At 50.0% G+C, this 24,739-nt stretch overlaps 2 protein-coding genes and 2 non-coding genes across 8 annotated transcripts; 3 read left to right on the top strand and 1 right to left on the bottom strand.

Annotated features, from left to right (window-relative positions):
* Positions 1-218: 218 nt before the first annotated feature.
* Positions 219-11,686, bottom strand: RAB34 (RAB34, member RAS oncogene family). 5 transcript variants are annotated; one of them, XM_087890635.1, is made up of 11 exons: positions 11,407-11,686; positions 9,533-9,634; positions 9,191-9,282; positions 7,649-7,714; positions 7,074-7,175; positions 6,896-6,960; positions 5,172-5,223; positions 4,235-4,316; positions 3,522-3,612; positions 3,331-3,438; positions 219-1,821 (listed from the first exon to the last, which is right to left on the bottom strand). In XM_087890635.1, the coding sequence occupies exons 2-11, from the start codon at positions 9,584-9,586 to the stop codon at positions 1,754-1,756; spliced, it is 780 nt and encodes a 259-aa protein (XP_087746761.1). In that variant the 5' UTR covers positions 9,587-9,634; positions 11,407-11,686; the 3' UTR covers positions 219-1,753. The 5 variants fall into 5 exon arrangements, with proteins under 5 accessions (XP_087746761.1, XP_087746753.1, XP_087746764.1 ...); XM_087890627.1 differs by having other exon boundaries at positions 7,649-7,717; positions 11,407-11,577; XM_087890638.1 differs by lacking the exon at positions 11,407-11,686 and adding an exon at positions 10,208-11,192.
* Positions 11,687-15,227: 3,541 nt separating this feature from the next.
* On the top strand, positions 15,228-23,204 carry RPL23A (ribosomal protein L23a). Its single transcript, XM_087890662.1, has 5 exons — positions 15,228-15,377; positions 17,495-17,675; positions 20,350-20,526; positions 22,263-22,332; positions 23,086-23,204. The coding sequence occupies exons 1-5, from the start codon at positions 15,353-15,355 to the stop codon at positions 23,098-23,100; spliced, it is 468 nt and encodes a 155-aa protein (XP_087746788.1). The 5' UTR covers positions 15,228-15,352; the 3' UTR covers positions 23,101-23,204.
* LOC148117009 (small nucleolar RNA Z17) lies at positions 16,500-16,571 on the top strand. Its single transcript, XR_015731648.1, has one exon. It is a non-coding gene; the product is annotated as a small nucleolar RNA Z17 (small nucleolar RNA).
* LOC148117008 (small nucleolar RNA SNORD42) lies at positions 20,576-20,641 on the top strand. Its single transcript, XR_015731647.1, has one exon. It is a non-coding gene; the product is annotated as a small nucleolar RNA SNORD42 (small nucleolar RNA).
* Positions 23,205-24,739: the final 1,535 nt, after the last annotated feature.

Genomic DNA, 24,739 nt, shown 5'->3' with positions numbered 1-24,739 from the left:
GCGAAGGACTCCTGGATTTATAATCATTCATTTAGTGAACGTTTGAAGTTACGACAGCACTGAAAAAAGGCAGCTATGGCCGTTTTTCACACTTATGACCGTTGTAGCATCCCAGTCACGTGATCAAAATTCAGATGCTTGGCCACTGACTCATATTTATGACGGTCACATGATCCCCTTTTGCGACCTTCTGAAAAGCAGTCAATGGTGAAGTCAGATTCACTTAACGTGTTACTAACTTTTATAGTTTATACTTACTTATTTAATATTTATTTATTGTTTATTCATTCAATAGCTGTAGATTTCTTTCTTAAACACCGCACTTATCAGCTTTGGCAACTCAGGTCGTAAAATGGAGCAGCAAAACTCACTTAACAACGGTCTTGCTTAACCATAGAAATTTGGGGGTCGATTGTGGTCATAAGTTGAGGACTGTCTGTATGGATCGGTTGGTGGGTCATCAAACTGATCCTTGACTTTTAGCAAGCAGTTTTTTTCCCCTGTGGGGGGGGGGTGTTTGCCCCCAAGCTGGCCTTTCTGTGCAGACACCCCCTGCCTGGAACTGGCACCCCTGTGCCAAACGCCTCCCAGGGCATTCAGGGGGGCACACCAGGAGGGTCTCCAGCTCTACAACTAACTCCAGGGAGGGAGTTAGCTCTGCTGCCTTTGCTGGGGGTGGGGGGGAGGACCCACGGCAGAATCGCAGGAAAAGGAGGTGCAATTAGGGATCCCCTGACACTCACTGCAATTCTCATGGGGGGGGGGGAGAAATTGTGCCCTCCGAGGAATGGGAAGGGATGTCGCTCCTGCCCCCCTCCCTTGCTGAGCCAAAGGCAGCTGGGACCCTTTCAGCATTCCAGGTTTTAGTGAGCAGCTATCTTTTAGCCCACTTGGGGGCGGGGGGAAGGGCAACACCCTCCAGATTGGGGGGGATCCATTTCCCAGCCAGCCAGCCAAGCCATGGGTGGGGTCCCATCCAGGCTCCCGAAGGGCACCCAGGGTCCAAGCAGGATATAACAAACTTCCCCCTTGACCACCGGTGTTAATGAAATGCTCCCTCCGTCTTCCTTCTCAAGCCCCCCCCCATCCTTTGACTCCCGGTCCTGCAGGATCTCTGGGATGGGTACCCAGGCATGACCCCCCCCCACCAGCCCAGCCCGAGACACACAAAAAGGCTGCAGCCAGGTACAGAAAAGCGACCGAGGTGTTTTGAGAATCTCCGTAGACAAAAAGTGTTTCTTCTTCGGTCAGCAGGAAGTGGCTGGCACAGTCCGAGCAAGCCTGGGGGCTTCAGCTGCCACTTGGGGGTGGGGTCCTCAAAGGTGAGGATGCTCAGCCCAGGTGAGGGAAGGCAGAGGTGAGCCTGAAGCCAGGAAGTGTTCAGGAGGAGATGCTCTACAACAGAGGTGTCCGAGCCTGGCAACTTTTAAGACTTGCAAACTTCAACTCCCAGAATTCCCCAGCCAAGTTCAAGACTTCTGGACCTCAACTCCCACAATGCCACAGCCATCTTGAAGGCATGTGGACTTCGACTCCCACAATTCTGTGCTGGCTGGGGAATTCTGGGAATTGAAGTCCACAAGTCTTAAAAGTTTGGACATCTTCATTCTACTCTTTGGTTTGGCACTGTCAGAGAGTTGGGGGGAAGGTGGCTGCTTCCCCTGTGTCAGAAATGAGGAGGGGTCTTCCTTTGGTCTAGAAAAGAGTCCAGTGCAAATGCCGGGGGGGAGGGGGCTGTTCAGGGGGGGCTTCGTCACGCGCAGCATTTGGTCCTCTTCCTCTTCTCTGTCGCGTACAAGTCTCGCTCGTCCCCATGAATCCCTGCAAAAGGAGCAGAGTCGTAGGTTGATATCCGGCAGCCCCCCTGCCATCCCTCCTCTGCCCTAGAGGCAGTGGGTGGAGGGCACAACCAGGCGAGGACCCACGGGGGTCTCCGGTGGGCTGGCAGAGAGCCCCACCCCATAACAACCCAGGGGCCTTTGCATTCCTTAGGAGTTCCAAATGCACAGCCCTCCCTCCCCTGTTTCTCCCCGTACAACCATCCTGCAGGGTAGGCCAGGCCAAGAGAGGCAGACTGACATATAACCCCTCACTGGGCTTCTGATACTGAGGGGGTCTTGAATTAGGGTCTCCCTAGTGCCATCCAATCTGACCTGCCCCTCTTCCCTGTCCCACCAGCCCCTCCCCAACCCCCAACCCCCCAAGATAGCATCACAGGTCTAGGCCGGCTTGTCTACCTGACGGTCACAAAGTAAAGGGGGGATCCTTTAAAAGTGGAGAATGACTGGTGGTGTCTCACTTATGGGGGGGCGAGAAGCATTGCTTTGTGCTATGGGGAGGGGACCTGTGGAAATGAGGAGGGTTTTTTTTTTTTTTGCTCTCTGTAGACCATGGCTGGGTTTGAACCCATCACAATTGCAGCCGAGGTCTGGGCGGCCCAATTCCACATCACCACCAGAGGGCAGCAAAGAGCCACTGAAAACTCTCTCTAGGGCTGATAATGAACGTTTTACCTTCAGGTCTGGTTGCCTCATTGGCCCTTCATTCTGCCCTCCCCCCCCCCCCCATGATAGTTTAAATTTACTCCAGTTGGGAGTTCATTTAACTATTTTGCTAAAATGCTTTTAACCCCCCTGCTGGTCATCTCAGCTCCGGAAAAAACAGGCTTTGGTTTTTAATGCTAAGTTTCTAGACCTTATGAGGAGACCAGTGGATGATGGGTGCCTTCCACCATGCCCTTAAAACTTTCTTTTTTCAGCAAACTGGGCTGGCTTAACACTTTTAAATGTTTTTAATTGGTTTGTCATTGTTTTTTAATTACGGGGCCAAATTTATATATATCTTTTTAATAGTATTTTAATGTTTGTAGTCTATGTTTTTATTTGGCTGTACACCGCCCTGAGTCCTCGGGGAGAAGGGCGGTATATAAATTTGATATAACATAAAAAAATAAAAATAAAATGGGGGCTGACCACAAACCCAACGGGACAGAGTCACGCTCCCCAAGGCCTCCGTGTGTGTGGTTAAAGAAATGATGTGATGGCAGCCACAATGATTACAATTGAAGTTCCAGTTCCAGCTGTTATTTATTTATTTATTAAATTGATATGCCTCCCATCTCACCGATCAACCAACTCCAGCCAGCTTATAAAAAGGGTTTCAAAATACCAAATTCATAGGCACTGAACCGATCAGAAACAGGCCTGAAACTTCCATCGCATCGTCCCAGCTGCCGTTTCAACTATTTTTAGCCCACAGTCGGTTACAGCCCCCAACCCGGGACCCTCCAGTCTCCCCCAGCCCGGGGGATGGGGTTGGGGGTCTACTTACGCACAACGTCCCCAATCCGGCGTGCCTGGCTCTTCTCCAGCTCCGCCAGCACGCTGCCTTCGAAGGTGAGGGCGGCCAGACGGAAGAAAAATTCCCGCACGTTCTCACCTGGATGGGAAAGAGAGACCCAAGGTCAGAGTGGGCAGCTTGGACTCCCCCACCCACCCACCCACTGCCTGGCAGAGGCTTACCTGTGAAGGAGGAGACGGCCCAGTATTCAGCCTGCATCTCCTTCGCCACCTTCCGGGCATCCCGCTCTATAAGGTTGTACTGCGCAGGTGTCTGTGGAGAAAGAGGAAGGCCGAGGGGGGCACCCGAGGTGTGAAACATGGGAGCGTATCACCTGGGCCACAGGTGGGCAGTGATGGCAACTGGATGCCCTTTGGACTTCAACTCCAACGTTGCCCACCCCTGACCTGGTCCTGCTGCAGTGCCCACCCCCTCCGTAGCTTTGGTGCCCACCAGCCATGTGGACTTCACTTCCCAGAACTCCCGTCTGGCTGGGAATTCTGGGATCCAGAAGACGCACCTGGGAAATCCCCCGATTAGGAAATGCTGGCTTTATAAAGCAGCCTAAATAAGTGTCACACAATCCCATGCCAGTTCCTGACGTCTGTTGGATTAATTTTTATTTATTTTTATACCCTGCCCGTATTATTTTTACAATAACTCAAAGCAGCGAACCTATCTAATCCTCCTCCTATTTTGCACGAAACAACAACCCTGCAAGGTGGACCGGGCTGAGGAAGAGCAACTGGCCCAAAGTCTCCTATCTAAGGCAGGACTAAAATTCATGGTCGTAATCCGAAGCGAAGAAGGGCTGTCCGGCCCCCTCGGCTACCCAGGCATCTCCCAACCGTCTCCCCCTCCCCTCTCCTCCCCTCCTACCCCCCCCCACACTCACGCTGAGGTCCTTCTTAGTGCCCAGCAGGAAGAGGAGGACGTTGGACGGGTCGTTCTCCTTCAGGGCATCGGCCAGCCACTGCCTGCAAAGGGAGGGGGCAAAGTCACCCTGAAGCCCCTCCTGCTTCCCCCCCCCCATTTCTCTGAGTTGGGAACTGCTGGGCTGCCTTTCTAAAGGGCCCATTTGGGGGGGAGGGGGAGGTTTACTCAAACCTGGGAGACAACCCCCCCCAGCAGGCCGGTTCCAGAAACACCCCTTGAAAGGTGACATTTCCCCCAAACTCTGGAGGAATTTGGCAGGATCAGATGAATTGGGGGGCATTCCTCTCCCCTAAATTGAGGGTTTTTGCAGGCATCAGCGGATTGCCTGGAAAAACATCTGGAATCCTTTGGACTTCCCAGTCTAACAGAAACCCTGGGATCTCAAGGAAGGAAAGGAAGGAAGGAAGGAAGGAAGGAAGGAAGGAAGGAAGGAAGGAGGGAGGGAGGGAGGGAGGGAGGGAGGGAGGGAAGGGAGGGAGGAAGGAGGGAAGAAAGGAAGGAAGGAAGGAAGGAAGGAGGGAGGGAGGGAGGGAGGGAGGGAGGGAGGGAAGGAAAGGAAGGAAGGAAGGAGGGAAGGAAGGAAGGAAGGAGGGAAGGAAAGGAAGGAGGGAAGGAAGGAGGGAGGGAGGGAAGGAAGGAAGGGAGGGAGGGAGGGAGGGAGGGATGGAAGGAAGGAAACGGGGAGGGAGGGAGAAGCAAGAGGGAGGGAGGGAAGGAAAGGAAGGAAGGAGGGAGGGAGGGAGGGAGGGAGGGATGGATGGAAGGAAGGAAGGAAACGGGGAGGGAGGAAGGAGCAAGAGGGAGGGAGGGAAGGGAAGGAGGGCTGATCCAATCGGATCCATCTTTCTGCCAACTTAGAAGGTTTTCGGTGCTTCTCCCTCATGCCAGCTGCTTACCTCGTGTGGTCCAGCGATGCCACGTCATTCAAATCAAAGACGATAATGATGGCTGCAAACAGAGATTGGGGGGGGCACAGAACGAGAGGTTCAGTTCCCTGCGGGGAGGTGGGCCCCCCTCCAGACCCTTCCCCTTTTTCTCCTGCATCTCGTGTTCTGCAAATCCAGGGAGGTGCGGGAGAAGGCAGGATAGCCTGTGTATGTTAAATACCCCGGGTGCTGGGGAGAGTCAAAATAGGTGTCCCCCCCCCCAGGGAATTAGCCTCCCCCCCTCCACACAACCTCCCACAGCCCCAACCAGGAAAGCCATTTGGCACTGGGGAGGCACAAGATCTCTCCTACAGAGATCTGCTCCCCAAGAGAGCCCTCGCCATCAAGGCCCTAAGGCCCAGGGAAGTTTGGGCAGGCTGGGGAAGTGGGCTTGGTGCCTCCCCTGTGCTGGGAGACCCTCTCCCCCACCCAACTTTTTCATAGTGCAATCTTAGCTGTTCCAAACTCAGCCTTTGTCTGAAGCTCACGCCAGCTGCTTTTGATGCTCAGAAATAGAAGTAAGAGAAATAGAAAGAATAGGAATAATAGAAATAGAAATAATAGGAATAATAATAGAAATAGAAATAATGGAAGAGAGAATAGAATAGAATAGAATAGAATAGAATAGAATAGAATAGAATAGAATAGAATAGAATAGAATAGAATAGAATAGAATAGAATAGAATCTGGAAGGGACCTGGGAGGTCTTCTAGTCCAGCCCCCTGCTCAAGCAGGACAACCAGGTTGACTCAGCCTTCCATCCTTCTGAGGTAGGTAAAATGAGGACCCGGATTGTGGGGGCAATAAGCTGACTTTGTATAAAAAAAAGAACACCGCTTGAGGGGGCCAAAAGCCCTACTAAGCAGGTATATACAAAAGTATGAAGGCTATTGCTTAAATAGCATATAAATAAATAGCATATAAAGCGGCATATAAATCGAACCAATAAATAAATAAATAAAACCTATGCCATTTCAGACTAGTGGCTGCCTGGTCTCTTCTTAAAATGATCAGCCTCCACACAGGATCTATTTTAAGAGCTTTTACACAGGTAGTGCTCGATTTACGACCACAATTGCTAAGCGATGGCTAAGCCAGACAGTTGCTAAGTGAGCTTCGCCCCGTTTTACGACCTTCCTTGCCGGAGTTGTTCAATGAATCACCGCAGTTGTTAAAGATGGTTGTGAAGTGAACATCTGGCTTCCCCCATTTGACTCTGCTGGTCAGGAGGTCCCCAAAGGGCATCAGGTGAGCCCTGGGACAGGGCAACTGTCATAAATACGAGTCAGTGGCCAAGGGCCCTATCTTTGATCACATGACCGTGCGGATGCGGCAATGGTCGTAAGTGTGAAAAACGGTCATAAGTCACTTTTTTCAGTGCTGTCTTAACTTCAGACAATCACAAAATGAAAAGTTGTAAGTTGTAATTGATTTAAAAGGTTTAGATTATGGCTTTAAAGCAGGGGTATCGAAGCTTGGCCCCTTTAAGACGTGTGGACTTCAACTCCCAGAATTCCCCAGCCAGCATGCGCTGGCTAGGGAATTCTGGGAGTTGAAGTCCACACGTCTTAAAGGGGCCAAGCTTCGATACCCCTGCTTTAAACCATCTTGGAAACCAGAGAAAAGAGAAGAAGCTGCACCCAAGGTGGGCTAGGAGAGCAGACCCCCCCGAAAGACCCCCCCTGCACCCTCACCTTGTGCTCCCCGATAATAAGTGGAGGCGATGCACTTGAACCGCTCCTGGCCGGCCGTGTCCCACCTGGCAGGGAGCAAGCAGAGACATTTGAATGATGGCTAAAACATGGAAGGGGGGGTCACAGGGGATGAGGCGGGGGGGTGCTGGAGGGAGACAAGGCCCTGTGGGATACTCACAGCTGGAGGCTGAAGGGAACCCCCAGAATCTCGAAGCGCTCCATCTCAAAGTCCACCCCTATGGTGGCCTTGTAATTCTTGTCAAAGGTGTCTTTGCAAAATCTGGAGGAAGACATTCGAAACAGGGACCCTCGCAAGGAAAGTCGCCTGGCCAGCAAACCCCTCCTGAGCAAGTTGAAAAGGGAGCAGGCCGCAGCTGGAAGGGTCCTCCCAGAGGTCATCTAGTTCAACCCGCTGCTCACAGCAAATGATAACACCCACATCCTTGGCTGTGTGGCCAGCTTGTGCCTGTCCACTGCCCACTTGCCCCTGGCTTCTGGAAGACTCCTCAAGGGCAGAGATCGCCAAACTTGGCTACTTAAAGGCTGGTGGACTTCAACTCCCAGAATTCCTCATGCTGGTTGAGAAATTCTGGGAGTTGAAGTCCAGAAGTGGCTCAAGGGTCTCAATTCAGAAAATTGAAAAGCTGACCTCCCCGCCCCTCTGCCATGCCGGATCTTTTTCATTGGGTCCCCCCAAACTCTCAGGGGACTGAAGACACACATGCCCCCCGCCCGTGTCATCCCCATCATTACCGATTGATCAAGCAGGTTTTCCCCACGGACAGGTCCCCCACCACGATGATTTTGGAGATTTTAAACCTGCTGGGAAGGAAAAGGGATGAAGGAGGCCCAAACAGCCCCCCCTCCTCCCCCTCTTTAAAAATACAAAGGCTTGAGATTTAGAAAAAAAACGTGGAGATAGATAGATAGATGGATGGATGGATGGATGGATGGATGGATGGATGGATTTAGGAGAGATAGACCATAGATGATAGATAGATAGATAGATAGATAGATAGATAGATAGATAGATAGATAGATAGATAGATAGATAGATAGATAGATAGATAGATAGATAGATAGATAGATAGATAGATAGATAGATAGATGGATGGATTTAGGAGAGATAGATCATAGATGATAGATAGATAGATAGATAGATAGATAGATAGATAGATAGATAGATAGATAGATAGATAGATAGAGAGATAGAGAGATAGAGAGATAGAGAGATAGATAGGAGAGAGATCATAGAGAGATGATAGATAGATAGATAGATAGATAGATAGATAGATAGATAGATAGATAGATAGATAGATAGAGAGATAGAGAGATAGATAGGAGAGAGATCATAGAGAGATGATAGATAGATAGATAGATAGATAGATAGATAGATAGATAGATAGATAGATAGATAGATGGATGGATTTAGGAGAGATAGATCATAGAGAGATGATAGGTAGGTAGATAGGTAGATAGATAGAGATATAGGAGAGAGATGATAAGAGAGATGATAGATAGATAGATAAGATAGATAGAATGGATGGATGGATGGATAGATAGATTTAGGAGTGATAGATCATAGAGAGATGATAGATAGATAGATAGATAGATAGATAGATAGATAGATAGATAGATAGATAGATAGATAGATAGATAGATAGATAGGAAGGCAGGCAGGCAGGCAGACGATAGATATAGACAGACAGATAGACAGGCAGGAAGGGCTAAGGAAGGAAGGGGAAAGGGAGGGAGGGAGAGAGGGAGGGAGGGAGGATGATCCCTAACCCCAGAACCTCCAGCCCCAGGGAATCCCACCCCCCTTCTTGCTCACAGGGGCTTCATCTGGAGAATGCGATTAGCAGCAGTTTAGCAAATCTCCGCAGTGGGGCAAGGCAGGAGAGGCCAGGGGTGGGTCAGTGCTGGTCAGGGCCAATCACGGCTGCCGCCCCCTGGCCTGGAGCAGGCAAGGGAGGGGGCACAGGGAGGGGGCTGCCCACTCCTCCCAGCAGGCCCCTTTCCAGCAAAGGAAATCTGAGCAGGGATGGGGAGGGAGGCTGCTTTGCTCTGCCCTCCCCCCCCAGCTGCATTCCTGCATTATGCAACCCCTCCACCAGGCCCCTGGACATCCCAGGATGGGGGTGGGGGGAGTCCTCAGGAAGAGGAAGCAGCTCAGCCGCCCCCCTCCTCAAAGCAAACCAGTCCAGCCTGCAAATCCCCCAGTCTTTTCTTAAGCTCTGCAGCAGCCCCCCTCCTTGCTCCCCCCTTGTCCTTCCAGGGGGGGAACCTACTTACCCCACGGTGCCCGTCCTCTGGGCCTGGCATGTGCCCACCACTTTGGGATGGAAGGAGGTCCTGCTGTGCAGAGCCGCCTCTTTGGTGAAACACTGGAAGGGAGAGGAGCCATCAGCCCAGAGCCTCTGCCCATGAACAGAGGGCCCGGGGCCCGAGAGAAGGCAACCTCCCGGCCAGGGATGGGTGGATGGGCAGAGCAGACCCAGGAGGATGCTCCCTGCAACAGCCTTTGTTCCTCTGAGCAACCTAGGCCGTGCACCCCGAGATTTGGCACAGGCTGATCACAGTGCCATGCCCCCCAGCCCCAAGGCCTCCCCAAATTCAGTGCCACACTCATCTTACTTGGGGCAGCTCACCAATGACCCGGTCCCTCCGCACAGGGGCCAGGATGTTCATTGCTGGGGTTCCAGAGGGGCTGCCTTCGCAGGTCTCCGAGGTTCCCACCTGTGGGCACAGAAACGGGGGGGGCACTGAACACCGCTAAACCAGCGGTGTCCAACCTTGGCAACTTTTCAGAGTTGTGGACTTCAAGTCCCAGAATTCTCCAGCCCTTTTAAGGCTTCTGCTCTGTGAATTAAAGTCTACAAGTCTTAAACGTTGCCAAGGTTGGATACCCTGAGCTAAACAGCTTGGTTTTCCTTCCTCTAGTCCAGTGTTTCTCAACCTTGGAAGCTTGAAGATGGGTGGACTTCAACTCCCAGAATCCCCCAGCCAGCGCTGCTGGCTGGGGGATTCTGGGAGTTGAAGTCCACCCATCTTCAAGCTTCCAAGGTTGAGAAACACTGCTCTAGTCACTCAGCCACCGGAGAAATCTTTGGTGAGGGTCCCATATGGCAGAAAATGTGGGAGGGGTTCCAGGCCCTCCCTCAGAGGGGCACCCGCCTTCCCCGGAGGGGCTACGCAATCTAACAACGGCAACCATGGGAGGATTGGTTGTAAAATGGGCCAAACTCACTTAACAACGATCTCACAACAACAGAAATTTTGCATCCACTGTGGTTGTAAGTGAAGGACTACCTGAACAACTTAGTTGGAAGGGACCTTGGAGGTCCTCCAGTCCAACCCCCTGCTCAAGCAGGAGACCTGATACCATTTCGGACAAACGGTTGACCAATCTCTTCCTAAACACCCGGAGTGTTGGAGCTTCTGAAGATCGGCCATTCTCCACTGGTTAATTCATGGAATAAGGGAGTGGGAAGGGACCTTGGAGGACGTCTAGTCCAACCCCCTGCTCTGCTCAAGCAAGAGACCCTCCACCGTTGGAGGCGAGGGGCTGTCCGAGCTCTCCTTAAAAACCTCCAGGGATGGAGCAGCCACAACTTCTGGAGGCAAGGAGTTCCACCGGTTAATTGTTCTCCCCCACCAAACCGGAGTTTGAAAACCCGAGTCAATCGCCGTCTAAGTCCTTGGCTCATTTGCTGGTCCTGGTTTGGGGCGCGGCTCTTCTGCCTTCCTGACCCCCAAAGGCGGGGAGCCGGAGCGAGGCCTCCCCCCGCGTCTCCTTCCGAGAAGGCTGGACGAGGCAGCCGCGTTTCCCGTGGGCGCAGCGCGGAATTTCGCTCGGGGAAGCCAGAAGGGACTTTGCGGGGCGGCGGGGCCGGCGAGGGTCGGGCGGTCCCGAGCAGCTCCCGCTCTCCCCCCTCAGCGCCCGCCCTCCGAGCTCAGCCCACGCGGCTTCCACGCCCCGGGACGGCCCCCGAGTCCTTGAGACAAGCCAGCTGGCGGAGACGGAGACGGGGGAAGGGGGGGCACCGGATTCCTGCCAGATGGGGCGGGCGAGGAAGCCTTCGCGGGATGGGGGTGGGGGGGGCGCATTGCCCGTCTCGGGAGGGGCTTGGCCGGCGCCCCGCTAGTCCGGGTGGGGGGGTCCAGGCGAGCAAGACAAGAAGCGGGCGGAGGGGGGGAGGGTCGTCTCCGATCCCCGGAAATTCCAGCAGACGCCCCCCCAGACGCCCCCCCCGCATCCCTGCTCCCTCCGGGCCGAACAAAGAGGACGGGGGGGGGGTGTCTCTCGGTCGCTACCAATGAAGAGGCGCTTTGCACCGCCTCAGGGGCACCCTCGCCGTCGTGGGTGGTCGGCGTGGCGCGGGGCAGGGTCCCGTGGGGCAGGGGGCGGCCGCGACTCAGCGCCGGGACGGGACGGGGCAGGGAAGGAGGGAGGAAAGCGGGGGTCTCTCCAGGCCGACCCCCCCCCGGTTGTCCCGGCGCCCCCTTACCTTCTCCGGGCGGCGCGCAGACGGGCGAGGCTGCAGCCGGCGGCATCTGCTCCGGAGTGACTCAGAGGCTGGCCCGGGCGGCGGCGGCGGGGCGGGCAGAGCCCCCCACGGTGCAGGCAGACCCGGGAGGAGGAGGAGGAGGAGGCGCCCCGCGCGGCAGCCCGCCCCGCCTGGCTCGGAAGCGCCCCCGAGCCCCTGCCCTCTGCACGCGCTCAGACGCCCCGGCTGGCATCATCCGTTAACCCTGAGAAGTGCCCGCTTTGGTGGGATTAATGGAATCGATGGGTGGTCTCAACTCTCAACTACTCTATAAACGCCCCTTTTCCCCCTACCTGGTCTTTGGGGTCTTCTAACAGACCCCCCCACCCTCCTGCTGGCTTTCTCCCCCCTTTCAGCAGAAGAGAGCATACGGGGGGGGTGAATTGTGGGCTTCTTGGTGCTCTCTCAGCCTTTGTTACAGACCTCTCATGACCCAACCAGGGAACATCATCAGTGCTAGAAGAGAAGGGGTGTGTGGAGTGGGGGAGAAGGAGTAAGGGGAAAGGAGGAGGAGGACAACTGGGGGGTCCCTGCTGCTTCTCTGAGCTTGGTTGGGGGTTTTTTTGCAGACATTTCATGACCTCACTTGGTAACAGCATCAGTGTACATGAGTGTGGGGTTTGCTGCTCCGTTTCTATACAGTATCATAGTTTGCCCAATGAAGCAGAAAACTAAACCTTGATTAAGGAACTACCAAAGAGGAAAAACAACCACACACACACACACACACAAAACCCACCAACACTACCAGAACAAGCAACTCTATATAAACAAGAAGCAAACTCTCCCTCCGTCACACTGATGGTGTTACTTAGTCAGGCAACAAAACGTCTTCCAGAAAACAACCCAGCTCAGAGAGCACCAAGGATTCCTTGCGCCTTTGGTCCCCTTACGGGCTACCAAGAAAACTTTACAGATTTAGCCCAAAGGAAGAAGTGATGGCTCAGCCTAGTGCGTGGCAGGAAGGCGCTGGTAGGGGAGAATGGGGGAATGCTGAAAAAAGCTGCTCTCTCTGTGGGTGGGGGTCAGAATTTCCACATAAGGCAAGGGGGGGGGAGTAGGTGAGATACTTTAATTTTGGGGTAATGGTGATTAAGGACATAGCGGTTGTACAGAATCATGTTCAGCCTGGAGAAAGTTAAATGAGAGCTTTCTCTCTCTCCTTTTTCTCCCTTTTTCTGACTCCTCTCTCTCTCTCTCTCTCTCTCCCTCCCTCCCTCCCTCTCCCTCCTTCTTTTTCCTTTCTCTCTCTTTTTCTGCCTCTCTCCCACTCTTTCTCCTTTTTCTCTTTCTCTGTCCCGGGGTCACGTGATCCCCTTCTGCGACTCCCCCCCCACCAGCCAGCTTCCAACAAGCAAAGCTAATGCGGGAACCGGATTCAGTGCCGTGGCAATTTTGAACAGTGACTAAAGGAAGAGTCGTTAGTTGAGGACTACCTGTCAAGAGGAAATGGCCCTTGTACTCTAGTGGGAAGGTCTGACCAAGGAGATGGAAAGGATTCTCCGTGCAAGGACTAGGCTGAGTTTGAAGGGCTGGTCCTTGCCAAATCGCCTCCCTGACCTTTTGCAAAGAGAGTCTGCCCGATGCACATTCCCTTCTGAGGATTATTGATGATTAACCACTAACGTTCTGGCACGGCATTCATGCCCTCCGGAAGGAATGCGGTTTGGCCAAAGGCTTAGAATGGGGTCCCCAACCTTGGCAATGTTAAGAGATGCAGACTTCAACTCCCAGAATTCTCCACCCAGGAGGAGAAGGGGGGGGGAGGAGGACGACTGTAGGGTCTGCTCTGGTGGTTTTGTTGCAGACGTTTCATGACCCAGCTGGGTAACATCATCAGTGCTAGAAGGGAGGGGGATGGAGGAGGAATAGGAGAAAGGAAGGAGGGAGGGAGGGCTTCAGAGGAGAGGGGGAAGAGGAGGAAAAAGACTGTGGGGTCCTTGGTGCTCTCTGAGCTGGGTGGTTTTCTTGCAGACGTTTCATGACCAACTAAGTAACAACAGCAGTGTTAGAAGGGAGGAGGATTGAGGAGGAGGGGGGAGGGAGGAAGGGAGGGAAGAAGGAAGGAAGGAAGTGTAGGAAGAAATATCCTTCTGGGTTCAGCTCCAAGTGGGGAAAAAGACACGAAACATGGAGACTGCTTGGAAAGATGGTTTAATGGTGGACAGGATCACATGGCTTGAGTTCCTGAACAGAAAAGGACGGAGATGCTGTGAGTCCCCGGGTTTTATGCTCTCTCTGGCTTTGAACTTCGTGGGGCCCAGAAAGAGCATCCTGATTGGTTGTCAGACTCCCAGGGGGTCTAGGGGTCTTAGCTAACTTTGTAGGTTGTCTCTCAAGCTTGCTTGAGTCTTGCCATGTGGTGAGTTTGTGTTGCTAGATGGGTCCCATTGTGTTGCAGATGATGGTCCATTGAGAAAGATTGAGTTTCTGCCTCTGGCCCATTAACAAAGGGTGGGGGGCAGGAAGGTGGGAGCTGCTTCCTCTTTAAAACATGCTTCTCCATTTCTCATCCAGGGAAACATAATATTCTGCCTTTTTAATATTTCCCAAAATATTTCATTCCTCTAGGAAAGGGTTGGGTGCTAACTTCCTACACTCAGAAGCAGAATCTTGCAGGGCTGGGAAGACCCCCGTTGCTGCTGCTGCTGGAGGTCTCCTGAGGGGGAAGACCCCTGGCCCTGCCCTCCTTTCCTGTTCTGTTGGAAGCCTGGGGAGGGGGCCCTGCGCCTGTCCTGGTCCCAGAGAAACTCTTATTCCAGACAAGAGGCAGACTCTGCTTCCATGAAGCACAGCCCCAGCTGGGGGGAAAGGAAGAAAAAAATTAACGAATAATAAAATGTATTCTCAAAAGTAAAACAAAACTGGACAAAAGCATTAAAACAGTGATTTAAAAAAAACAAAAAACAAACATGTTTCTGGATTTTTTTTTATCATTCACTTTTTATGGTGTTTTTTTCTAGTTTTTTTTTAGTTTCTATTTTTTTCCCCTTTGTAATTTATATTTTTATTTTCTGTATAATTTATTAAATAATAATAAAAATAAAACCAAAAAACGAGGCACTGGAGCTGGCCCCAAAGTGGGCTGCCTGCGCTGGCCTCCTCCAACGGTGGTCCCTTTCCCCGGGACTGAAGGTGGGAGGTGGGACCCTCCCACCGGAATTGCTTCTCGAACTACTAAAGGCAACGAAAGAGACACCACCAAGCAGCAGCTTATTTGGCCCGGAATAAAAGTGTCGATGGGGCTTCAGGCAGCCAAAGCTTGGCTTAAGGGTCTAGTCCTCATGGATCTTGCACTGCGAACCCGAGGCCCTAATCCCCAGGCAAAGCCACTTATTCATTTGATTCATTAATTCTAATGCCAAATTCTATTTAATTAGTTTTAAATAATTATTTTAACTTTTGTGTTCAAATGTTTTTATTTTGGCTGTTCACTGCCCTGAGTCCGAAAGGAGAAAGGGCGGTATACAAATTGAATAAATAAATAATAAATAATAATTAAGCCATTTAATAGCAGAGGCTGAGAGGCCCACATTTAAACGCGCCTCATAAAAGCAGGGAAAACTGTCGCCATATCAACTCCACATGGATGGATGGGGGGGGGGAACTGTTTGGACTACAACTCCCAGAGCTCCGTCATTAAGACCTCAATTCCCATGATCCCTCGCGAATCCCTCCGGCCCTCGGTGCGCACGCGCTTTTCCCTTTGGATGGCTGGCCACGCCCCCCCCCCCCCCCCTATTATTATAATTGTTTTCTTCTTCTCCCGGACAGGCCTAGATTAGCGCGCAAGCGCAAGCGCCTCCTCTGTGAGTCTCGCGTGGCTTGGCCGCTGCGGCTCTCGCGAGACTTGGCGCTATAAGCGCAGGCTGCGCTCACGCGGCCGCCTCTTTTCCGCCCAGCCAAGATGGCGCCGAAGGTGAAGAAGGAGGGTGAGCGCGGGGCTCGCGGGGGAGGGGGGGTGCCGGTTCCTCCCCCCCCCACGTCGCCCTTACCCCGAAATTGCCTCAGCATCGCCTCCCTGGGGGGTTGGGCCCGGCTGGGCGCTTCCCTCCCCGACTTTCCCCTCACAAATGCAGCGTGGCCTTCCCGCATCCCCCCCTCAGAATGGATCTGGATCCCCCACCCTCACCCCGTTCTCCCTTCTCTCCCTCTCTCTCTCTGGCCCCCATTCAACCGCGCCTCCCGGTTCTCTTGCTGCTGGATCACAGTGCCCATCATCCCCAGCCTTGCGAGGCCTTTGGGTAATTGGCGGGTCCTAGCCCCCCCCTCCCCCAGTGGGCCTTTTCCAGCTGACAATGAGGATGGTTCTTTTTTGGGGGGGAGGGATGGGCTTTGGGGTCGGTGGGAGGGGGTGAATGTGCTCGTTGTGGGGGTTTTATTTATTACTTACTTAGCACATGGCATGGAGCACGTGGTTTTTTACATGGGGGAGGGGGTTTTGTATCTGGTGTGGGGGGGGGACATGACTGGAAGAACAGTCCCAGAAGGAAAGAGGCCTTAGAGATCATCTGGTCCAGCCCCCTCTACTCAGCACGTGCCTCCAGCAAAGGCGGCTGTTGAATTTAATTAATTATTTATTATTATTTTTTCATATTTGATTGATTGATTGATGATTAAATTTCTATGCCACTCATTTCCCCCCCCCCCTTTTGATGACTTGAGGAACAGCCCTTCCCCCGGGCAGTTAATTCAGCCCAGAGCCTTCTCGTTTATTTCTTCTTCTGGAAAGGTAATTCCTCTTCATTCTTGAAGTAGAGAACCAGCCTAGAACTAAGGAAACATTTTTTGACATTGAGCACTGGAGGTTTTTATAGGTTGTTATAGGATCTCCTGCCTGAGCAGGGGGATGGACTAGAAGACAAGGTCCCATCCTACTCTGTTCTGTTACGTTAGCATGTCCCCCTGCAGTCTTCTACAAGCTAATGGTACCCAGCATCTCCATCTTCTCCCCCCCCCTTTTTTTTTTCCAGGCTTTTTATTCCCTTGGTTGATGTCTTCTGGCATAGACTGCTTTATTTGTGTTCTTAAAATGTGCTATTTTCAGGATCGAGGCTGCGTGTGATGAGGCTTTAGCGACCAAAGTCTGAATGGTTGTGATTGTAGCCACGAGGATCTGATGCACCTCGATCCTGGGCAAAGCCTTGTGCCTTTTGGGGTCCCCCCTGGCTTGTTCCTCAGTGGGCTAATGAAGACCTCCCTTCCCAGGCTGAACCATCGTGCCATCAAGTTCTCACTGAGCTCCAAGTCGAGCATGAAGAACCTTTTCCCCCATGCTAGCTGAGGGGATTTTGGGGGTTGAAGTCCATGCATGTTAAAGATGCTGAAGTTGAGAAGTACCAATGGGCCACATTCTCTTGCATCCTAAAGTCCACTATAATTGGTGCCCCTTGTATTTCATGGAATGTATTTTTGGCCAGATTGCCCCAAAGGTGTTTTTCCAAAAAACAACTGGAATTTCTTGGCTTTTTCTTTGAAAATGCTTCTCATCCAAGTAGCTTCTTCAGTTCTAACTTAGCTTAGTGAGAACTGAAGAAGCTTCTTGGATGAGAAGAGAAAATTTAAAAAAGCTTGCCTTTTGGAAAAGCACCTTTGGGACAACCTGATCTGGATGATGGAGAGTCTCTATGGACACTTGGCTGGGCTTCCACCTGGTGATGCGTCCTGCTTCATCAGCAGCCGTGATTTGGGGGGGGAAATAGCAAATCTGTTCTCTTTGAGACCCTTAGATACAAACAGAGCCTTGGTAGTACAGTGGTTTAAAGCACCCTGTTATTAACACAGCTGCCTGCAATTACTGCAGGTTCGAATCTTACCAGGCTCAAGGTTGACTCAGCCTTCCATCCTTTCTAAGGTAGGTTAAATGAGGACCCAGTTTGTGGGGGCAATAAGCTGACTTTGTATAAATATACAGAAGTATGAAGGCTATTGCTTAGCGCATTGTAAGCCGCCCTGAGTCTCCGGAGAAGGGCAGCATATAAATCAAATTAAAAAAACAACAACAACTGAGCCCTCCTGTACTAAACCCGGTTCCTCTTCTTTCCCACAGCTGTCCCAGCAAAGACGGAGGCAAAATCCAAAGCACTTAAAGCTAAGAAAGCCGTGTTGAAAGGGGTCCACAGTCACAAGAAGAAGAAAATCCGGACATCTCCCACCTTCCGGAGACCAAAGACTTTGCGGTTACGGCGGCAGCCCAAGTATCCCCGGAAGAGCGCCCCAAGGAGAAACAAGTAGGTCGGCCCTTTGTGCCCCCCCCATCCACCCCCCCCAAAAAGTCAAATGTCTTCCATCTTGACGGTAAACCTTTAGAACAGGCCTGTCCAACCTGCAATCCATGAGCTGGCTGCTAGCGAGGATTGTGAATTTTTAACATTGCGGGTAGTCCTCAACTAATGACCACAATGGAGCCCAACTGTTAAGTTGCTGTTAAGTGAGAAATTTGTTAAGTGAGTTTTGGCCCTATTTTATAACTTTTCTTGCGACATTTGTTAAGTGAAGCACTGCAGTTTGTTAAATCAGTAACATGGTTAAGTGAATCTGGCTTCCCCATTGACTTGGCTTGTCAGAAGATTGCAAAAGGGGATCATGTGATCCCAGGACACTGTAACAGTCAAATATGAGTCAGTTGTCCAGCATCCAAGTGTAAATCACATGACCACAGGGATGCTGCAACGGTCATACGTTGGAAAAATGGTCATAAGTCCCTTTTTTCAGTGCTGTTGTAACTTCAAATGGTCACTAAACGAACTGTTGTAAGTTGAGGACTACCTGTATGTGACTTAGCTATATTATATATTTAGTATGTGGCCCAAGACAATTCCTCTTCACTCAGTGCAGCCCAGGCCACCTAATAAGCTGATGATGCCTGCCTTAGAAGCTGGCTCTTCCCCCAGGGCTTGGGCTATAGTGGGTGATGGAACCCTCGTGGGATGGTTCAGTTTCTTGGACTGTGTTCTCCAGATGTCCCATTTTTAGATTGTATCACTAGAGGAAATGAGATCCTAATGCCGCTGTATAGAGCTTTACTCAGACCCCATTTAGAATACTGTGTCCGATTCTGAAGACCTTGTTTAAAAAATTATAATTGGATGTCCGGTTCAGCTATCCAGCCACTGACCCATGGTGTTGCTCCATGCAGATCTTCTAGGGCCCCAGGGCATGCATGTCGTGGGCAATCTGACACTATCTGTTTTAATAGTTTGCATATTAGCACCACAATTGGAACAAGGGGAAACTTTCCATCCCCACTGATGCAGGGCAGAGGCACTTCTAGTATCACACCTAATTCTGTTCGATTTCACTCAGTCAGAGCAAGGCAGGTTAAAACCAAGGCAGATGGTTTGGTAGAGGGAGCATCAAAAACTCTGGTGGCGCAGTGGTTAGAATGCAGCGTTGCAGGCTGACTCAGCCCACTGCCAGAGGTTCGATCCTGAGTGGCTCAATGTTAACTCAGCCTTCCATCCTTCCAAGGTGGGTAAAATGAGGACCCAGATTGTTGGGGGCAAGAGGCTGACTCTGTAAACCGCTTAGAGAGGGCTGTAAAGCATTGTGGGGCGGTATATAAGTGCTATTGCTTATGGCTATTTCTCTCCAGGCGTTCTAGCTATTTTCCATGGTGGCCTACGGGAACGTGAAAATGTGCCCGGCAAAGTCTCCATTTCCCATGTTCAGACATTGCTATCAAGTTCCAAATTGTTTTTGTCAGGAGACCATGCAGCTTCTTGAGCGAGTACAACAGCCAGAAAGATGCTAGTGACTGAGTGTGCAGGGGCCTCAGAGAAAGCTGTTCTGCAATAAATCAACCATCTTCTTCTCTACCTGGTAGCCCTCCAGCTCTTCTCAGGGCTATCGTGTTTCCCCTTCCAGTTTCTTTTTTTCCAGGTTAAATCTGCCCAGTGCCTCCATCTGTTCTTCCAGGCCTTCCCTTATAACCTTGGGGGCTCTTCTCTGGGCATGTTCCAGTTTGCCAACTGTCCTTCCCCAAATTTAAAAACAAAGAATGGTTGCTGGAATTGGGTATGCCTGGTTTAACGAAAAGGACCAGGGGTGACATGATAGCAGTCTTCCGGTATCTCAGGGGCTGCCACAAAGAAAAGGGGTTCAACTTATTCTCCAAAGCACCTGAATGCAGGACAAGAAGCAATCAATGGAAACTAATCCTGGAGAGAAGCAACCTGGAACTAAGGAGAAATTTTCTGACAGAAAAATTAAGCAGTGGAATTACTGGCCTCCAGAAGTTGTGAATGCTCCATCACTGAAGGTTTTTAATTGTATAGGGGTTCCTGCCTGAGCAGGAGGTTGGACTAGAAGACCTCCAAGGTCCTTCCAACTCTGTTATTCTATTGTATTTTATTCTAAATGCTGCCCAGATTGGGATGTTTAGAATTCTTTATTGGCCAAGGAATTTGTCCTAGGTGCATAAGCTCTCAGTGTACATACAATCGTGATAGATCCTCATAGTCATTGTAAAAATACCTCAGAAAACATTAGATACAACACTTGGTGATAGTCATAAGTGATACTAAATAAGCAATCAAATCATACTAGGATACTAAGTAAACAATGTAAGTGGGAAGATACAAGCAAAAAAGTTACATTCCTAATGGGGAAGATGAGAATAATGATGGTGATGCTGCCTTAAGACGTGTTACCATCTTAGTGGTGATCTGAGTTTTATCACTTTCTCCTCAACCACGTTGTTCATGCTGGCTCTTCACAGGTGGTACCCCTTTTTTCAGGATTGAGACTGTGTGTGATGAGGCTTTAGCGACCAAAGTCTGAGTGGTGGTGATGGTAGCCACGTGGAGTCTGATGCACCTCTATCCTGGGCAAAGCCTTGTACTTTTGGGGGCTCCCCCTGGCCTGTTCCCCAGTGGGCTAATGAAGACCTCACTTCCTTCCCAGGCTTGACCATTATGCCATCATCAAGTTCCCACTGACCACGGAGTCAGCCATGAAGAAAATTGAGGACAACAACACCCTGGTCTTCATCGTAGACGTGAAGGCCAACAAGCACCAGATCAAACAGGCGGTCAAGAAGCTCTATGATATAGATGTGGCCAAAGTCAACACCTTGATCAGGTAAGAGAGCAGGTGGGAGCGCGGCAGGGACGGATTCCGGGGCCATTTCGTGCAAATGATGGAAATAATTTTCCGACTGAGCTAAGTGATGTTTTCAAAGGAACCACTGATGCACGAAGAATGCTTTAGAGCAATGTGCCACCACATTGAGACCGGTGGACTTCAACCCCCAGAATTCCCCAGCCAGCTATGCTATGCTGGCTGGGGAATCCTTGGAGTTGAAGCCCACCAGTCTTAAAGTGGCCAAGGTTGAACTCTTAGAGTGGAGGGAAGATGTTATTAACATGAAAGTCTTTAAGTATCCCAGCAGCTTAACATCTCTTGGAAAGCAGCCATTCTGGCTTGCAGAACCAAAGTCAGAACAATTGGAGATGGGGCCATTTCTAGTTCAAGCACTTAGAAAATAGATTGACTGCTTCACTTAGAGCAGATATACGTCCAGTGATCTGAAGCGTGAGAGCCCTTTATAGCAAGCGGCTTGGTGCTTTTATTCAGCTTGGCCATGTTGGAAAGAGGAGCATCCATTGGAAAACTTTGGTGTAGATGAATCGGGAGAATATAGCTGTTCCTCAACTTACCACCACAATTGAGCCCCAAATTTCCATTGCTGCTAAATGAGTGTTGCCCCGTTTTAGGACCTTTCTTGTCACAGTTACTAAGTGAATCCCTGCAGTTCTGAAATTAGTAACATGGTTGGCTTCCCCGTTGACTTTGCTTGTCAGAAGGTTGCAAAAGCGAATCACATGACCCCGGGACACTGCGACCGTCATAAATAGGAATCAGTTGCCAAGCGGCCAAATTTTGATCACAGGGATGCTGTGAAGTGAAAAACACTCATAATTCAACTCTGGCATTGTAATTTAGAATAGGAATAGAATAGAATAGAATAGAATAGAATAGAATAGAATAGAATAGAATAGAATAGAATAGAATAGAATAGAATAGAATAGAATAGAATAGAATATTGGACACAAGGAATTTGTCTTTGGTGCATATGCTCTCAGTGTACATAAAAGAAAAAATACATTCATCAAGAATCATAAGGTACAACACTTAATGATAGTCATAGGGTACAAATAAGCAATCAGGAAACAATATCAATATAAATCGTAAGGATACCAGCAACAAAATTACAGTGACTAATTTGATCACTAAATGAATGGTTGTAATCCAAGATCTAGCTGCATTCCATCAGTTTCATTTGGGTCGGCTGCCTCTAATCTGGGGGATCAGACTGCGCCCCAATTCCTGTGCTTGAGGAAGCCAATAAATAAAGTCCTAGATCTGCAGAAGAAAAATCAATGCAATGAATGTCTGTAGTGATCCTTGGTCATCCAGGTCAAGGTTGTCCCAAAGGTGCATTTTTCCAAGTGGCAACTGGACTTTCTAGTTTTTATTTGAAGACGTTTCCCTTCTCATCCAAGCAGCTTCTTCAGCTCTGACTGCAAGGAGTGTAAACCTTTCCATTCCCACCCCTCATCCAGTCAGAGCTGAAGAAGCTGCTTGGATGAGAAGCGAAACATCTTCAAAGAAAAAAACCAGAAAGTCCAGTTGCCTCTTGGAAAAATGCACCTTTGGGATAAATGCAGGTGACTAAATGAAAAAATTGTAAGTGGAGGGACTATCTTCAGCCATGCTTTTAGAGACCTCTGGGGATTGTAACTGTCTCTCGATGGCTAGAACTGGGGGAAGATCCTTTTATTTTCCGGAGCTTAAGACTTCCTGCCTCCTTTCAGGCCCGACGGGGAGAAAAAAGCCTACGTCCGTCTCGCTCCAGATTACGACGCGCTCGATGTGGCCAACAAGGTAAGACCTCTTGTGCATTATGGGACTTGCTTCCATAGGGGATGAGGATCCAGAAAGTCCAGTTGCCTCTTGAAAAAGCACCTTTGTGATAGGGGAGGAGGGGGCTCTCTTCTAGGAATAGAGTAGAATAGAGCACAGCTGGAGGTCTTCTAATCCAGCCCCCCCTACTCAAGCAGGAGAACCTATACTGTTTTCAAATAAGTGGCTGGCTGGTCTCTTCTTAAAAACCTCCAGTGATGGAGCGCTCACGATTTCTGGTGGCAAGCTGTTCCACTGGTTAATCGTTCTCGCTGTCAGGAAATTTCTCCTTAATTCCAGGTTGCTTCTCTCTCTGGTTAGTTTCCATCCATTGCATCTTCTCTTGCCTTCTGGTGCTTTGGAGAATAGGTTGAGCCCCCTCTTCTTTGGGGCAGCTCCTCAGATACTGGAAGAGTGCTATCATGTCCCCCCAATCCTCTTTTCTCTAGACTGCAGCCATTCTTCCTATGTTTCCAGGCCTTTAATCATCATAGTTGCTCTCCTCTGCACATTTTCCATGGTCTCAACATCTTTTTTGTGATTTAGTGACCAAAATCGGTTGCAGGATTCCAGATCTGGCCTTACTAAGGCTTTAGAAAGTGGTAATAATGCTTCACCTGATCTTGATTCTGTGCCTCTGTTTATACAACCCAGGATTTGGGTTGGAAGGAATGGAGGCCTTGAATCCGTGAGAACAAGATGGCTAACATTCTTTTTCTTTCTCTTCTTTTTCAGATTGGGATCATCTGAGCGAAGGCCGGCCAGAGGGGCTCAAACGCAGCATTTGTACAAGTGGTTTACAAACTGTTCTACAAAACTGTTCGAAGATTTACAATAAATTATCCCGAACAACAGTGTGGTTTCCACGTTTGCTTTCAAATCTTAAGAAAACTTGGTGGAGGAAGAACGTGTAATTCCTGTCTAAAGGATTGTCCCGATTACAGGAAGTCCTCGATTTAAGATCACAATGGAACCCAAATTTTCTGTTGTTGGGCAAGACAGTTAAGTGAGTTTTGCCCCACTTTACAACCTGTCTTGCCACGGTTGTAAAGTGAATCAGTGCAGTTCTTAAATTAATGGAATGGAATAGAGCAGAGCAGAATATAGAATAGAATAGATATTGGAGAATAGAATAGAATAGAATAGAATAGAATAGAATATAGAATGGGGAATAGGAATAAGAATAGGAATAGGAATAGGAATAGGAAGAGCTGGAAGGGACCTCGGAGGTCTTCTAGTCCCACCCCCTGCTCAAGCAGGAGAACCTATACTATTTCAGACAACTGGCTGTCCAGTCTCTTCTTAAAAACCTCCAGTGATGGAGTGCCCACAATTTCTGATGGCCAGCTGTTCCACTGGTTAATTGTCCTCACTGTCAGGAAGCTTCTTCATTCCAGGTTGCTTCTCTCTCTGGTTAGTTTCCATCCGTGGCTTCTCCGGCCTTCAGGGGCTTTGGAGAATAATAGTGTCGTAAAGTGAATCTGGTTTCCCTGTTGACTTTGCTGGTCAGAAGGTCGCAAATGAGGATCAGTTGACTGAAGAGGCTGCAAGTGTCACAAATAGGAACCAGTTGCTAAGCGTCCAAATTTTGATCATATGATCTTGGAGACGCTGCAATGGCCATAAGTGTGAAAAAGGGTCATCAGTCACTTATTTCAGTGTTGTAACTTTGAGCACCACTAAATGAACTGTTGTAACTCGAGGACTTACCTATATATGACCTGGCCTGATTGTAAAAAAATTACTGTATTTTTCTGAGTATAAGACACACTTCGAGACTGACTTCTGCCACCAACAGCCTCCCACCGGCCAGTCCGCTCTCACAGAGGGGGTCTCCTCAGGGTGCCATCAGCCAAGTTATGTCAGCTGGCGACACCCAGGGGGAGGGCCGTCTTTGTGGGAGCCCCTGCCCTATGGAATGAACTGCCCCCGGAAATGCGTAAAATCTCCGACCTCCGTGTATTTCGCTGTGCCCTCAAGACCCTGCTATTCTGCCAGGCCGGGCTATCAATGTAATGATTTTTAAATTGGGTGTTTTAAATTTTTGGGGTTTTAATCCGGCCAAATTTATTTTAATTATTTTAATTTTTAATCATTGTTGTGTCTTGTGTTTTTAAATTGGCTGTACACCGCCCTGAGTCCTTCGGGAGAAGGGCGGTATAGAAATTATTTATTTTATTTATTTTTTCCCCCTAAAAGAGGGTGGAAATGTTGGCGTATCTTATACACCGAATACACCTCCCAAAGCCCCATCCCGCGTGTCCCGTTTTTGCAAAAAAATGGGCCTGTTTTTTGCAAAAACGGGACGCACAGAGGGTTTGGGAGGCCTGCAGAGTGCTCCTGGAGGCCGGGGAGGGCAAAAAACCTTTTTTTTTTCTTATCTCTTTGA

The sequence above is a fragment of the Pantherophis guttatus genome, chromosome 1 (genome assembly GCF_059756535.1).
Source record: "Pantherophis guttatus breed Tessera chromosome 1, ASM5975653v1, whole genome shotgun sequence".
NCBI lineage: Eukaryota > Metazoa > Chordata > Lepidosauria > Squamata > Colubridae > Pantherophis > Pantherophis guttatus.
The sequence above is the reverse complement of the archived record's forward strand: the minus strand, read 5'-3'. Positions and strand labels throughout refer to the sequence as shown.